Source organism: Perissodus microlepis, chromosome 3, assembly GCF_051167445.1.
Source record: "Perissodus microlepis isolate ML-2025 ecotype Zambia chromosome 3, ASM5116744v1, whole genome shotgun sequence".
NCBI lineage: Eukaryota > Metazoa > Chordata > Actinopteri > Cichliformes > Cichlidae > Perissodus > Perissodus microlepis.
This window is the reverse complement of record NC_140463.1, coordinates 31,971,261-31,986,956: the sequence shown is the minus strand read 5'-3', so window position 1 is coordinate 31,986,956 and position 15,696 is coordinate 31,971,261. Positions and strand designations below refer to the sequence as shown.

At 42.9% G+C, this 15,696-nt stretch overlaps 1 protein-coding gene across 1 annotated transcript in view; it reads right to left on the bottom strand.

Moving 5' to 3' along the window:
* The window catches only part of stim2b (stromal interaction molecule 2b), a 59,417-nt gene that overhangs the window by 19,575 nt on the left and 24,146 nt on the right, over positions 1–15,696 (bottom strand). The window contains exon 2 of the mRNA XM_084924088.1: positions 10,534–10,664. Coding sequence (XP_084780214.1) covers positions 10,534–10,664 — 131 coding nt within the window. The remainder of the gene's footprint in view (positions 1–10,533; positions 10,665–15,696) is intronic.

The following is a 15,696-nucleotide window of genomic DNA, read 5'->3' as shown; positions in this document are numbered from 1 at the left end:
ATTAGTGTCTCGAAAAGCCTTTCAATGCTCACTTTATGAAAAGAAAAATATGAAGTGGTGCTGGCAAAGATGTGAACTCCAAGGATATTTCACCACAGATAAGAAAAGACAAAGGACGGCGAATATGGAGACATTCTTTCTGTTGCAGACCTTGAGAGATATCCTGATGGCCACATTTGCTCAACAACAAGCAGAAAAAACACATGCTACAAGTAACACATTAGCACTAGTAAATGAACAACTGTATAAGACAAATAGCTGCTCGAGTGTTATATTAAAAGCAACAGCAATTGGTTGCACTGCTGCACCATGAAACTAATTGCAGGCAGACTAGCAGGGCCTCTTTGCATATGTTGAAAGGCAGCTTTGCCTTTGCTTTATGGGACCATATAAAGTAAGCTAAGAGGCATGAATGCAATGATAGGTCTTTGTGGCTTCTGTGGTTAACAGTTAAGATAGCCCGATAGCTGTGATAGTTACAGACACAGTGTGTAGCTTGCAGAATAAATTTCTGCAAAGTGATTAAACGTCCTTTGTTTCCAGGGATAGACAGCCTTGGTCCTGAAAATACGACAACACGTCTACATACACAGACAGAGAGTGGCACATGTTCAGAGCGAGGCAGACACGCACACAGCAAACAAAGACAGATTTCTTCATATCAGATTCCAGATTGGGGGGAGTTGGCGACATACTTCCCATGACTCTCTGCTTTCTCTAAACAGTCTAGACTCTATTCACCCCCCCCAAATATCTACTGTATCAATCCATCTGTCCTCATCAGCTTATCTAATATTACTGGAAGTTATTACATCCATCACTTATCTATCACCATAACCCGGAGTGATGATATTTTTAATCAACAGCATACCTCAGCGTTAATGAAAGTCATTAGTTTGTGAGTCTGCAAAAGGAGGATAATTAAGTTGATTAATTATTATTAATATGTCGCAGATTTGGAACAAAAGGTGAGGTGCACTTGGCTGCAATTCATTATAACGTGAACTACCAGGAGGTACACCTGATTTATCTCACATGACAGCTGGGCAGACTTTTGTGAAACTGTAGCTCCCATGATAAAAAATCTTTTTCATCCCTTTTTTTTGTGCAGTCAGGCTTGTTACTTCGCTCAAGATCAAAGTGGGTGTCGTTTTGCGTAACATTGTACTCTGGGTTGACAGTTTTTAAAACGTGTTTTCGGAGATCATGTCACATGCTCTTCAGGTTTTATCAAGTTATTCTTAGAACAGCCGAGGTCTGAACTTTCTGTTCTGTCATTAGCAGTGGGTTTTTTTTCCGTTCACATCACTTCGACAGCAAAAATAAAACCTTACTTTGGGAGATCAAAAGGCCTTTTACAAGCTAATGCCTTTATTCTTCCAACTCTCTTTATGTGAGATTCAGACAATGGTTTTTGTCTCGCCTCACTGGTACCAAGAGGACAAACCATACCTTCTGTGTACTGTATTTTTATTTTCTTTAAACTGGAAGCTGTTCCTGATGCAGCCCAGGAGGGATTTGCTTCTCTGCGTCTACATAACCTGTTTTGGTAAAAATTAAGGCTTGTGTCACACAGGGCTAGAAACTGGTCGGCGACACCCCCCCTCAGCAATCTGCTAACGACCAAAACAACCTGAAAGAGTTTTCCAGTGTAACACCATATTCCTCCTTTCACCTAGGAACTGCTGCCGGATCAGGAAATATACATTTTTCCCTAGCAGTTGGCAGTTGCCATGGAGTCATGAATTAATTTCTAGGCCTGTGTGACAAGAGCCTTTCTTAAATAAACTTTCAGAAAAAGTCACTGTGTCTCAATTTCTCTACTCCTATTATTACACTTTGATTTAGTGGACTGTTTGCTTACACAGCATGAATATCATGAGATTATCTCAAATAGAGAGGTGGCGGAAATGGTGAAAGCAGCATTTAACTGTGACTGACTCACTAACCGCTGCTATTTGCCAGCATTTACAACTTGTTGAGCCTCTGACCACACATAGAGAGCTATTAACATCAAACAATGCTACAACACATGTAACATTAACAGCTGATAAAAATGTGTTTTAGCATAGTTTTAGCACTGCTAACCTCACAGATGATACATTTCTCCTTATTCTCCTTATATACGATTGTTTTACTTATTTTGACCTTTGAGGCTTTAATTAATATTCTTGTTCTCTGTAACATTAGTTTAAACATCCAAAAAACCAAGACAGTAGTACCTAAAATGCTAACGCTAGGCTCAATGTTAGCATCAAAGGGGAAGACTGGGAAATACAAACCAGTAAATGACATTAGGTGGCTGTGTACATCTTTTCCATTTATTCCATGGTTTTGTCCTGGTTCTGCGATTCGTCCCACCATCGAAAACATGCTTGGGTAATTGTGCTGTTACTGTGCGCTTCATCAATGCAGTAGCTAACATGTGGAGATCTAAAATTGAGTTTGCCTGCAAGGGGAGATATCTTATCTTAGGGAAAGTAAGTAGAAGAAGTAAGTATCTTAGGAACAAATATGCTTAACTGCTTAAAGAGAGATCGGCACAAACATTACCTTTTATTGTATTTACATATTAAACATGCAGCTAGAACCAGCACTGATTAGCTTTGCTTAGCATAGCTCTCAGACGTAAGGGGAAACTGCCAGCCTGATTCAGGTCAAAATAAATAAACCAGCCCGATTATAAAGAAAGACAAAGAGTGTGCAATCACTTTGCAGTTGCTGACACAGTACTGACACTTCTGGCAATGTTGTCGTACCAAGAGATAATTAGAAGGGATACATGTTAATTGCTGCACTGCAGCTAACACCTTAATGCACAAACTCTGTCCTCTTTCAAAGCTTGGACTTGTGACTAAAATCTCATTTGAATGTTCCCTCTAAGGCATTCCCAGACAAGTCAACAAACCTTCAAGAAGCTTCTTTTTATAGATATACCATACCATGCTCCATGAGGCTCCTCCTCAAGTTTCTTCTCATCATAGCAGCCTCATCACAAATAATAAATATATAATGTACGCTTATATTGGTACAGGCTTCTCACAGGCAAGCCTAATTTTGCTGCTAAGTTATTATGCACGGCCTGTTAGGAACTAATAAAGCACGCACACAGTAGCACCACCGCATCGCCCCTTGCTGTGATCTGGGTTGTGTCCATGTGATTTCAAGTGATGCAACATGATCCAGTCGAACGTCCTTTGGCAGTCGAGCAGCACACAGCTCAGCACCCTGAAGGCAAAGACGTGTACCTGCCGTCCCCGGTGACTGATCTCAGAAACAGACCCCGAAACGTCACTCAAAACCACCCGACAAGACCCAGACTCACGGCGTAATAAGAGACGGGATTATGTTTAACTGGGCTGGATTCCTCGTCACATTTCAAATGCTTTTAGAAGACTGTAAAAAAATATTACTGTGACACTTATGGGTTTCTATATATATATTAACGGTATATATTTAGGATAACGAGAGAGGGAGGAAAGAAAAAGTGCAGATTATAAATATATTATATATGAAACAACTTCAAACATGATGATGATAAAAATGCTTTGATTGGTGGGATTCTCTCTCTATTATTGTGGAGTCATTACCTTGAGCACCTTGAGGCGACAGTAGATTTGGCGCTATATAAATAAAGTTGCATTGAATCCTGGTAAATTTTCACCCTGCCGTGACAATTATTTATGACCTTCCTCTCTTAAAGTGAACTTTCAGAGCAGCCCAAGCCTTTTTTTTGTTCAACATCCTGGTTGATATCTATGTGGCGTGACACGTCAAGTGAACGCTGCCAATGCAAAGGGAACAGAGATATGTTGGCCTCTATACTTCCTTGTTTGCTCTCACTCCTCTATCACCCCGTGCTGACAGTACGTTTAAGGTGGTAACTTATGTATTAAAAACTAGATATTAAGTGAGGCAGACATTGAGATTGGGGTCAAAATGAGCAAAAAGAGCTCAAACTGTACTCAAATACAGGCGAAGACTGTGTATGACCTGCATATGTGCGCGCGTGTGTGTGTGTGTTTGCGTGCGCATGTTTTATTACTTGTGTGGTGATATGACGTGCGGTCAGTGTTGTCTCTGTGGATTCATTTCCATCTTCCATAGCGACAGTGATTGTAGTTAAGTTACAGAAGAATTTTAAAGGTGAAACAGGTTCATGTGTCAGCGCTGCCAGGCAACCGACAACTGTGTGAAAAGATCGCCTTCATACTTTCAGAATCACGCTGTAATGACATTCTTATCATGCTAGGGAAGCGAAACAAAGCTTTACTATGTAATGGAAATATTTAGCTTTTTCAAATGTGGGCAACTGAAATGCAAAAGTCTTGAGCCACCCCTTCATTTCTGTATATTTTGCTCGGGGAATGGGAAATAGGAGGGACAGCAGTTTACTGAAACAAGTGCATGGAAATACAGTGTATGAGGCAAAGACAGAGTTTGTACAAACTAACGAGCTTGAAAGTCAGTTTTTGGTTTGCCCACTTTTATTTCTTTCTCGTCATTTCTTTAGTCTTCGGGAATAGTTCTCCAGGCTTGTCACGGCCTTGCCTTGCTAAGCATTAATTTCTTTCTCTAAATGATGTGAAGATCATATTTACACAACGTGTAAACGTGCTTAAGGTTTGAGCGATGTTGATATACGAACAGCCAATAGAGCTTGAATAGAGGATTATGTGTGTAAAATAAATGGGCTCAACACAGATGCCACTTGGGAAAGCCATCCTCCATCATATCTGCCTTAAAGACAGGTTTTCTCATGTTTTCTATCAAATATACAGACACAGGAAAACATGACCACAAAGCCACTTGCGTCACTGTCACATACGTCATCGCCTCTGTGGAAACATGACTTCATTTGAACTTGACTTCCACCATAAGATTCTCTTGAAATCTTTGTCATGAAAAACAAATATCATGCTCGTGGTCATGACATGATAAATGTCACCTTACTGGGATAAAGGTAGCGGGAAAGAGGGAAAGGAGGAAGTGCAACAGAGGGTGTAGGGTGTCAGCCAGGTGGCAAAGGGGCAAGAGTGTGATTAGGTCTTGATTGCCAAAGGCCAGATGTGAGCTGACCCCACACGTCAGTCTGCCTCTTAACTGTGTACCTCCTTTCAGCTCATCACTGCTAGAAAGAGCCTGACTGTAAATCAAACTGCTGGTAGAATGCGACCAGTCGTCCCACATACCACAACAGGGGATCGAATGGCTAACTGTAGCCCACAAACCCCTAAACCAGACTTTCACATCATAAATACAGTTGTATTAATTACCATTTATTACATTAAGAGCTCTCTTTCTAATCCCTTTTGCATGAATACAGACTTACCAGGCTTCAGTTCATCATAAATATTTCAGAAAAACTAACAACAAGATCCAAAAGACACGCAGAATTTCATTACTATTACATAGTTACTATTTCACATCTGAATTTTAGATTACATTTTAAAGGTTTTGTGGGATCACTGAGGTACACGCGGGGTTGCCGTCCTTCTCAGGAAATAACTAACATGGAGTTACCATGATCCAGCTGAACGTCATTCACGTTTTAAGTGCTCATGATGTTGACTCACTGAGAGACACACAGGTAAAAATTCCACCTTAAACGTTACAGATTCTTTCGTCCTGTTGCGCAGTCACTTATATAAATGTATATTAAACTTCTGCTGTGGAAGCAGTGGATACATAACCTACGAAACAAGTCACAACTTAACATTGTGCGTCATTAATAGTGCTACATCCGTGCCTGCTAAGCCTATATAAGCCTGAGAGCAGCCTATGATCCTGCACTGTGTTTTTGTGTAGGCTGAGGTTAAAGGCTCGGCCCTGTCGGCCCCACTCACTGCAGAGCAATCTGCCGGACCAGACCAAACTTTGAAAAACACAAACACTGTGTCTCACTTCCTTCTCTGGGTGCACATTTATTTAGCACACGGCAGTCCCTGGACTCTTTATTAGGTACACCTGCTCACTTTTATATCTAATCAGCCGGTTTCCTGCAACTCGGTGCATTTAGGCATGTAGACATGGGGAAGACGACCTGCTGAAATTCAAACTGAGCATCAAAATAAGTAATTAAGATTATTTAAGCGAGTGGTTGTTGGTGCCAAGTGGTCTGGTCTGGGTAATTCATCAAGTCCTGATCTGCTGCTTGGCTTTTCCCACACAGTCACCTGTAGGGTTTACAGACATCGATCCCACAACATGTTGAATCTTGAAGCAGGAGCTGACAGGAGCAGCAGAAGACCACACTGCTACTCCTGTCAGCTTCCAATGAGTGGTTGAAATTTCTTAGTGGTCCCTCCCATTGAGTAGCCAGCTTTCTGGTGCTTATGAGTACACTAGACAGTGCTGCTCAGACAGTAGAGCGTGTTGTCTGCCAACTGGAAGATCAGTGAATTGATCCCAGACTCCCACAGTCCACATACCCAAGTATCCTTGGGCAAGGTACTGAACGCCAAGTTGCCCCCAATGCTTCCATCAAAGCGTGAGTGTGTGTGTAAATGCTGGAAAGCTCCGAGGCATAGATAAAAGTGATTTCTGAATGTGTGAGTGAGACCTGTAGTAGGAAAACACTTGGAGTGCTCAACTGAATAGAAAAGCGTTACATAAGGCCACGTCCACACTAATACATTTTTGTTTGAAAGCACACACTGTCCACACTGAGACGGCGTTTTTGGTCAAGGAAAATGGAGCTTTTTGAAAATGCTCTCCAAAGTGGATACATTTGAAAACGTCGTTTTCGCAGCGCAGTGTGGACTGCGTAAACAGAGACTTTTTAAAACAATGCATTTTAGTCGTGTGATGCAGTCATGTGACCAATTAAACTAAGATGAAAGAGGGCATTATACAGAAGTTGTTTTGTTTGCTCTCAATTTTGACAGCCCTATTAAAGATTAATACCAGTTTGTACATGCTCCAGATAGCTTTTCTTCAAATTCCTTAATTCTCACTCGCTTTTGCAACTTTGTCCTTTTGTGTTACTTGCAGCAACAACTCCACCTCATTGTTAGTCCATTTAAAAAACTCGGATTAGTGTAGATGTAGCCTAAGATTGAGTCCATGTAGCCACAGTTGTTTGTGTGAATGCACTCGTACTCTCAGAATAAGAATTGCAATGAGTACTGTATATTCTCGTTTATCTGCACTACTGCACTGTTTTATCTTTGTAAAGCACCAACTAACTTGGTTCTGCAGTGGTCAGATTGGTCAGATTTGTTGATTTGGATTCAAAAAAATTGGAAAAACCTCGCTCGATTTGAAAAAAATCAATTCTCTTTGTATGAAAAATATTTTACGCGTCCAGTGTGTCTGTGGTCGTAAAGGTCAGAACGTGATGTGAGCCGGATTTTGATGAGGCCGAAAAAAGACATCACTTTTTTCAGTCACAGTCTCCTGCTCGTCTTTCATAGAGCCAACTGATGGACAGCCACTAATTTGATAAATTAAATCTGCCCGGCTCTGAAACCCGGCTCCATTTGTCTCAGGAGACCAGAGGAGAGGTTCGAAAATATTAGGTAACAAATAAACAGCCAAAAACAACATGAAAGAAACGATCAGCCACTGCCTTTACTGAGCCAAAAGGTGATACTAAGCATGGGGACATTCAGTATCGCACTCGTATACTGTACACGCAGGCGTCGGTAATCCACACACAGACGGACACACAGCTCCTCCGTGTGGGCTGAGGTCCAGTTCCGACACTCCAGCCCTCAGAGGTCTTTAGACGGGATTCACACAGCATCCGGCCCTTTACTGAGGCGCCACCACAGGGCTGTGGGGTATAAACGGTTTCTCACACCAGCACTTCTCAGGCAGTTAAAAACGTCTCTGCCAGCAAACACACATGCACACACACACACACACATGCACACACACACACACATGCACACACATGCACACACGCACAGAAAATGTGACTGCAGTCCCAAGTGGTTGCTTTTGAATGTAAGGAGGTGGCTGATTACCGAGAGACCCACAGGGCACACCAGGTCAGCGTGATCTCAGATGTCAGCCATACCCTCCTGCACACACACACACACACACACACACGCACACCATCCATGCATAAACACACACTACAGTACCGGTGATACTTTCACCTCTTCAACTATCTGGAGCGTCAGCTTATTTACTCAGAAGTAAAACTTTTCCAAACGACCTTCTGGAGCTCTAAACGCTTGTAGTTTAACCTCAAAAAGCAAAAAGAGTCATCGCATGCTCTCGATAAAACTCTAAATAGGAACAGTTTCAACATTTAATGATAAATTACATCACAAGTCGTATGAAACTGTAAGTAAAGAGTCGTGTGCGTCTTTGATGATGTGTCTGTATGTTAGGAATGCTGACTTGGCCGTCTCCTCTGATGACTTATTGCCTTTGACTGATCCAATGCCACAAGCTTTTATTCACTCTTAGCTTTGTAAACTAAACATTTACTCAGATTGCCAGCTTTCAGCAATCAGTTGGAGCAAGTTGCATTCATAAAAAAATAGGTCAACTTTAACCATTTGGGTGGCCTGTTAAACAACAGGGTGTGTTTCAGAGGGCAAAATACACTTTGTGAAATCTTCTTCACAGAAATGCAATTTAGGTATAATAATTATGTAACCGCAGCAGCTTATTGTACTATAAAATGTGTTTTCATTGTTATCAGCCTATTACGTTTCTTTATAGTCAGAGAGGTCACAAATTTTACAGCAAAGCAGTAATTAAATCAGAAAACTAGGAATGTATAAAAACTGGTGGGATTTTTTTAATTACTTTAGTAAAGGAGATGTGCTGAGGACAAAATATATAAAAAGAAGATGGAGACTAGGCCTTGTGTAAATCAAATGTTTTCACTATGACTGTGTAGAACAGCTCACCTACACTTACGGGACACAGCGGATCATCTGGCTCCACCTCAGCCAAACCCTAACATCCTCCTCTGTCGCGCCAACGCTCTGCATGTCCTCCTTCACTACATCCATGAATCTCCTCTGTGGTCTTCCTCTTTACCTTCTGCCTGGCAGCTCCATCTTTAACACCCTTTGTCCAATATATCCACTAGGGGTGCAACAATACTCGTATCGATATTGAACCGTTCGATACAGTGCTTTCGGTTCGGTACGCATATGTATCGAACAATACAACATTTTTTATTTATTTTATCAACTTTTCTTCTGACGATGCTGTCTGTGTTGAGCGCTCAGTGGATCTGCGTTCGACTACTCCGCCTAGGCTGCACTGTCGAGCGCAGATCCACTGAGAGCAGCGCAAGCTAGCAAGACAGAAGCTAAGCTCGTTGCAACATGGCAAATTGAACCTCCCCCACCCTCATTCAGACCTTTTTGAACATGAACGTTATTTGGAGTTGTGGTTGCTCGTTTTCCTTTTGTTTTGCTTTGTTCATTTGTCTCTTTTAATTCTATTTTGTTGTACTTTTTCAACATGTTCAAAATAAAGATTCAATCAATCAATCAATCAATCAATCAATCAATCTGGCCTTTGGAACTATCTTGGTTTTCATGTGAAGTATGACCCTGAAGGTAAGCGCGTCATGGACAAAAGTAAAACAGTATGTTGGATGTGCCACGCAATGCTCAATTGGTGGGAACTACTGCGTTAGCGCAGTTAGCTTGTTAACGTGTTGACGCCGTCCAGCCCCACGCACGGAGCGATCCGTGGTAACTCGTTAACGGAGATTTGCGGCGTTATGGCGTTAATGTCATTTCAACGAGATTTACGCTGACAGCACTAGTGGGAACACAACGAATATGACTGCACATTTATGCCGACATCATCCTAGTGCAAAGACAAGTGGAAGCAGACAAAAACAACAAGCACGCATGCTACAAACTTTACCTGAGTCATTTAGACAGCCGTTAGCACATGATTCTCCTTATGGGGACCTGATATGTTTAATATGCTGCTGAGAGTATACCCCAGAAGAAGCGTATAGTATAGCTTTTATTTTGGAAAGAGCCATTTCTCTGTAAAAAACTCTTTTTTCCAAAGATGAGTGATTCCTCAATCAGATAGATGTATTTTTATTATTATTTTGTTGTAAACAATGTAAAACGTGTAAACAATCTCAGCCTCACATCTCCAACATCCTCAGCCTGAGCTGTCCCTTTAAACTTTCCCCTTCACTCCTGCTGCTTACCCTCTGTCACAAATCACCCCTGACACACTCATCTCCACCTGCTGCACAGTCTCTGAATTCTCATGTCCACCTGTCTAGTGAACTGTCCGCTGCTTTGGATGGGTTACCCCAGGTATTTTAATTCATCCACCTTCACTACCTCCACCCTTGCAGCTTCACGTAATCATCCTTATCCCTCTGTAGTTAGAACAGATCAGCTGTGTTAAAAGATCCGGTCGAGTCCACTGCCCTCTCTCTGCGTCACCTCCAAACCTCCACAGGTATGTCATCTGGACCCGCCACCTTTCAACTCTTCACCCTCTTCATAGCTCACTTTATGCTTACTCATCTTCTGAGATTCATCGTAACCGCCCGAATCTCAAAGGTGTATGCCCCGAGCTCACCTCCACGCTCTCGTTGACCTCTATCCCCCCATCGTTGTCATCGTCCAGCTGTTTGTGGATGTGTCGCAACGCCTCCAAACTGAAGCGGTCGGCCTCGCCCATGCACGGCGGCATCACTATGAGACAGGGGTCTGCAGAACAAAACAAAACAGAAAAATAGAGATGAGATGGGAAAGGTTGAGATTAACAAAAGCAGTACTCTCGTCTGAGTATAAACAGGTGAAAGTTACACCTGCGAGCATTCGTAAAACCAGCTCTACTAAATGCTACCCAGGCTTTCAAGGAATTTCTGCTATGTTGTTCACTCGCTGCATACTTGGAACATGGAGACAGCACATTGAGCAGAATGTAGGTTACAGTGCCAACAAAACAAAGAGCACACCGGGATGATATGTAGTAAAAAGAGTGAACAGAGACCGGGCGGTTATTTTTATATTCTCAGAGAGGAACGACGTTCTTATAGCGTTTAGATTTTTTATTTGCTGACTGTTTGTGAAACAAAGAAGCTTAAGTTGCCGCTGGATGGGTATGCGGTGATATGCTAATGCAGGGTTATGATAATAAAGTCTCTGACAGCGTGTGTTTACATGGTTTCACCTGCTCTCACAGCCTCGACCACACCCACGCTCCAGGCATTTATTAAAATCAGCTCCACTTTCGTGTTTGAAATGGACACGTGACGTGACACGCGACGTGAAAGCGCTCTACAGGAGAATCCTCCACGTGCTCATTAGTGTTTGTTTAATTAAAGACTTCGATAGCTCAATTATTACAAACGCTGAGGTGACTATGTGTCTGTGTTTTTGTCACAGCAGCGCGCAGGCGAATCGGCGGTCCTGCCGGACTCTGTCGCATGCTGTTATCATTCCTGCAGCGTCCCCAGACATTCCCCCTCTCTCTCTTGTTTTTATTCAGCCCCGTCTCGTCCCAAAGGGGGAAATGAGCCCATTACTTCCAGCCTTCCTAGCGATGGACAGTTTCAGCTGGCTAAGAGCCAAACTGTCTCAATGGAGCCACAAAACCACACACAGAGGCAGATGTGTACAACCACAGAAACCACGGCTCGTGAACAAGCGCACAAAAAAAAGACAAATGTATACATCACAAGTGCAAAGACATCCCTCTGTAAACCACAAAGACAGAGCATTTTTTAAAACACTTAGATTGTAAAAGAAACAACTGAATCCAAGTCATCCCAAGGCCTAACAAATAACGATGCTCCCTGCTGTTTATAGAGCTGCACAGCACTGAAGGCCAACAATACAACAGCGAGACAGACACACACCCAAACACATGCGTCAGGTTTTTAAGTGTTCTTGGCAACAGGCTGCGTTTCCGAGTGCGTGTACACGACCGCCACCGCGACGGCTTCACAGATTGCAAACAAGAGTTGGTAAGAAATCACATTATACGGCTAATAATAGCTCTTCCCTGAGAGCCAATGGACACGCTGCTTTTGAATGCACAGCTGGGCAACTCGGACAACCGTACACCTCGAAAGTGATTCATTTTCAATGTTTAATTGCTCCGTGCATTTACCCGACGACCAAAAAAGGAAAACGCATGCACAAACTGTAGCAATCTTCTTTATTTTTAACGCTAGGACAAGAATCGGTCGACATGTGAAAGCGTGTCAGCCGGTCAGTAAAGATGTTACATGTTCAGCACGTATAAGAAAAGAAAAACATCCCACGCAAACATCTCGTCACGCTGTCACGAGCTTCTCGTCATGGGTAGATGCACGTGTCTTTCTGCTAGGCGATGCGGGTTGCAGGTGTAGCTCGGCAGAAAGAAAAATAGTACCTGGTGAACGTGAAAACACCCGTGAGGTTCCTGAGTTTTATCTGATTGTTAACAAGGGCGTTTTGAGCGCCACAGGAGCCAACTGGTTCCACTATATCTGAGGGAAGATAGAAATCTCTGCAGCTGGGAAACTCGAACTAAATCGGTGTACAGCAAATGGTTAAAAAGCACGAAGTGCAAAGAGTGTTTGACACAGACAGCTTGACAAAGTCTGGTAACTCAGTCGGGGATAATGAGCATCATGACAAGGTTTTCAGCTTTCTTAGTTAACCCTTCAGGCTGTGTGCTCATACAAAAGAGGGTGTTGGTGTTTGATGCATCATTTGACTCTTGTTCTGCACAAAATGAACGGACTGAGTCCCGCCTACATCAGAGGAATGGCTCACAGAGAGTTATGAGAATATCAAAAAATGCTAACAGCAAAAAGACGAGAGAAATGCCGGAGAGGAAAATGCTGTCAGTTCACGAGTTAATATATTTATTTCACCACTAAATGCACAGTAGATCTGCTAAACTGGATCCATTTAAACATGAAGCTCAACAAGTAAATTTAGAGCTCACACTGCAGGAGACGCGGAAGTTAATTCACTTTTTGCCAAATTAATGCTGGAACATTGCAAAACATGCAAACTGATCAGACTGCAAATCAGGACTGAGCACAAGTACATTCCCTCACTGGCCATTAGGTACTCCTCTTCAGCTGCTCCCTAACGCAAGTATTTAATCAGCCAATCATGTGGCAGCAGCTCATCTGGACATGTAGGAATCGTCAAGACGACCAAACCAAGCATCAGAATGACGGAGAAAGGTTATTTAAGTGGCTTTGGTTGTTGGTGCTAGGCAGGCTGGACTGAGATTTTCACACACACACACACACACACACACACACACACACACACACACACACACACACACACACACACACACACACAGAGGAAGAGAACAGTAACTAAAAAAAACAAACCACTTGTTACAAGCAAGGTACGGAAGAGCCTTCTGAAAGCACAACACATTGAAGCTTGACCATGTCCATCCTTTTATGACCACAGTGTGCCCATCTTCTGATGGCTGCTTCCAGAAGGATAACACACCATGCCACAAAGCTCAGCTCATTGCAAACTAGTTTGTTGAATGTGACAAAGTACCTGTACTCTGTACTCAAATGGCCTCCACAGTCACCAGATCTCTATCAACTAGAACACCTTAGGGAACGAGGTGGAACGAAAGACTCGAATCATGGATGTGAAACCGACAAATCTGCAGCAGCTGTGTGACGCTGTCATGTGAATATGGAGAAAAATCTCCCAGGAATGTTTCCAGCACCTTTTTGAATCTGTGCCATAAAGAATTAAAGCAGCTCTGGAGGCAAAAAGGGCCCAATCCTGCACCAGAAACGTGTACCTAACAAAGTGTCTAGCGAGCGCATTCATGTGCTTTCTGCAGAATTTCATCCAAAATGTTTTCTCTCAGCTGAAAAAAAAATTGTGGTGCGCTTGGATCGTGTTCACAGAAACAGAAAAATGCAGCTTCTGACTAATTACATAACCTGCCCTGGAGCAGGCTGCGTTCAGCACAGGTTCCCATCGCAGGCAAGCCGGGTTAAAAGAAAGCCACCTTTGTGACAATAACTCACTAACACATTAATGCCGCTTCATACACACTTGCGAGACCAGAGGAAAGACGTGTATGTTTGTGTGAACTCGCCCCATTAGATCTGCAGGGTCCACTTTTTTAAAGCACCCTGATGAGCATGTACAGCTCGCAGGCAGCCATGTGATATTTTCTGTGGGTTTTTGATGTCAGATCTGTTTACTAAAGCCAGACTTGACACGTTAGTTATAGAACTGCCACTTGGCAATCTACAGAAGAAGCAAAGAGAGGCATTTGATTGGACGCATGCCCGGGGCTAAGTTTGGATGAGAGGACACTGGGTAGGGATGAACGTGTCGAGCGAAGGAACCAGCACTGGCAGAGGGCTGCGAGTGGCCTCACGATTGGCAGAAGGGAGCGATACGCCGCCAGAGGTTAGATAACACCGTGATCATTTGTTCTTGTGCAAACAGATACAGCGGACTGGTTTGAGGGAGTGAAACCACAGAGGCTTTAAAATCTCCACCTCTCAACACGATACAGTGACAGGGCTGGGCTAACTTGAACTGAACTTTTGTTTTGACTGATGTGCTCCAAATTGAAAAATCACTTGCCACTTTCTTTCTGACAACACAGTGTGCACCAATCAGGAACTGACCTTTACTAGGATTACCCTAAGGGCTGTGTACTGTTAGGAAAAAAAAACAGGAACAAAGAGAACCACAAAACACTCCAAACCACTTCCGTCCCCATAATGAAGACAGTAGATGAAGAAGCGTATCTGTCAGTGACAGGAAGTAATATCAGTGCGAACGCGGCTGCTTTAGATAAGCCTCGTTTCGGCAGCGTCTGTGCGCCTGTGCTCGGTCAAAAGCCATCTGATGCTCGAGAACAAGTTACATAATGCATTTGCTTAGCTTGCCAGAAAAGTTTACATAGTCTGCTGTTTGCATAGTATGCACATCTAGTTTGCTGTTTGGTTATTTAAAGGAACCCAAAAAGACTTGACTTTTTTATGCAGAGAAAGAAGCAAAACATGAGCCGCGGTTTAGCCGGAATTCTTTCTTTTACAGGAATGTCGGAACTGACAGCAGCACCCTTTCACTGTCTGTGATGTTGGTTTTCATTCCTCTATAAGTACTACTGGCCTAATTCTGTCCCCTGCATAAAGTAAAAGATGCTTCCAAGATAAAACAAAAGAAGAAATTTAAAAAAAGCTGTCATTCACACGCAGGATTTAAGCTGTCCCACCTGCTGAGATATCCAGAAATGTGACAGCGCAGGCCTTTTCTTCCCCATTTCTGAGTACGTTTGAGGATAGTTGTTAGCACTACAATGAGAAACCATGTGACGGGAAGTGGTCGTCGTTGACCCCCCTGAGCGTTCCAGGGGGACGCTTGCTAAAAAAAAAATACTCAAATTAAAAACAGCCGGGACAAGCGGTCCCGAAAGATGACAAAATTGGAAAGCTCTGGGTTATTTTTAACCTATCAGGCTCCCGGCTGTCAGGATGTAGACGCTCAACAATGGCAGAGGTCTCCCTTGCTCAAACACACACAGATGTTAAACACACACACACACACAAATGAGCAGGAAAGCGGCTGTACAGTAATTTGCTTTGCTATAACTCACAAAATGTGTGCAAGCTGTCACCGTGGGGGTGGGTGGGTACTTCAAAAGAACTTGATAGCTAAAGCATTTATCTGTCAGCTGCTCGCTTTAAAGTCATTTCCAACACCTTTTTTTCCTGCTCTATATGCATGACATTAA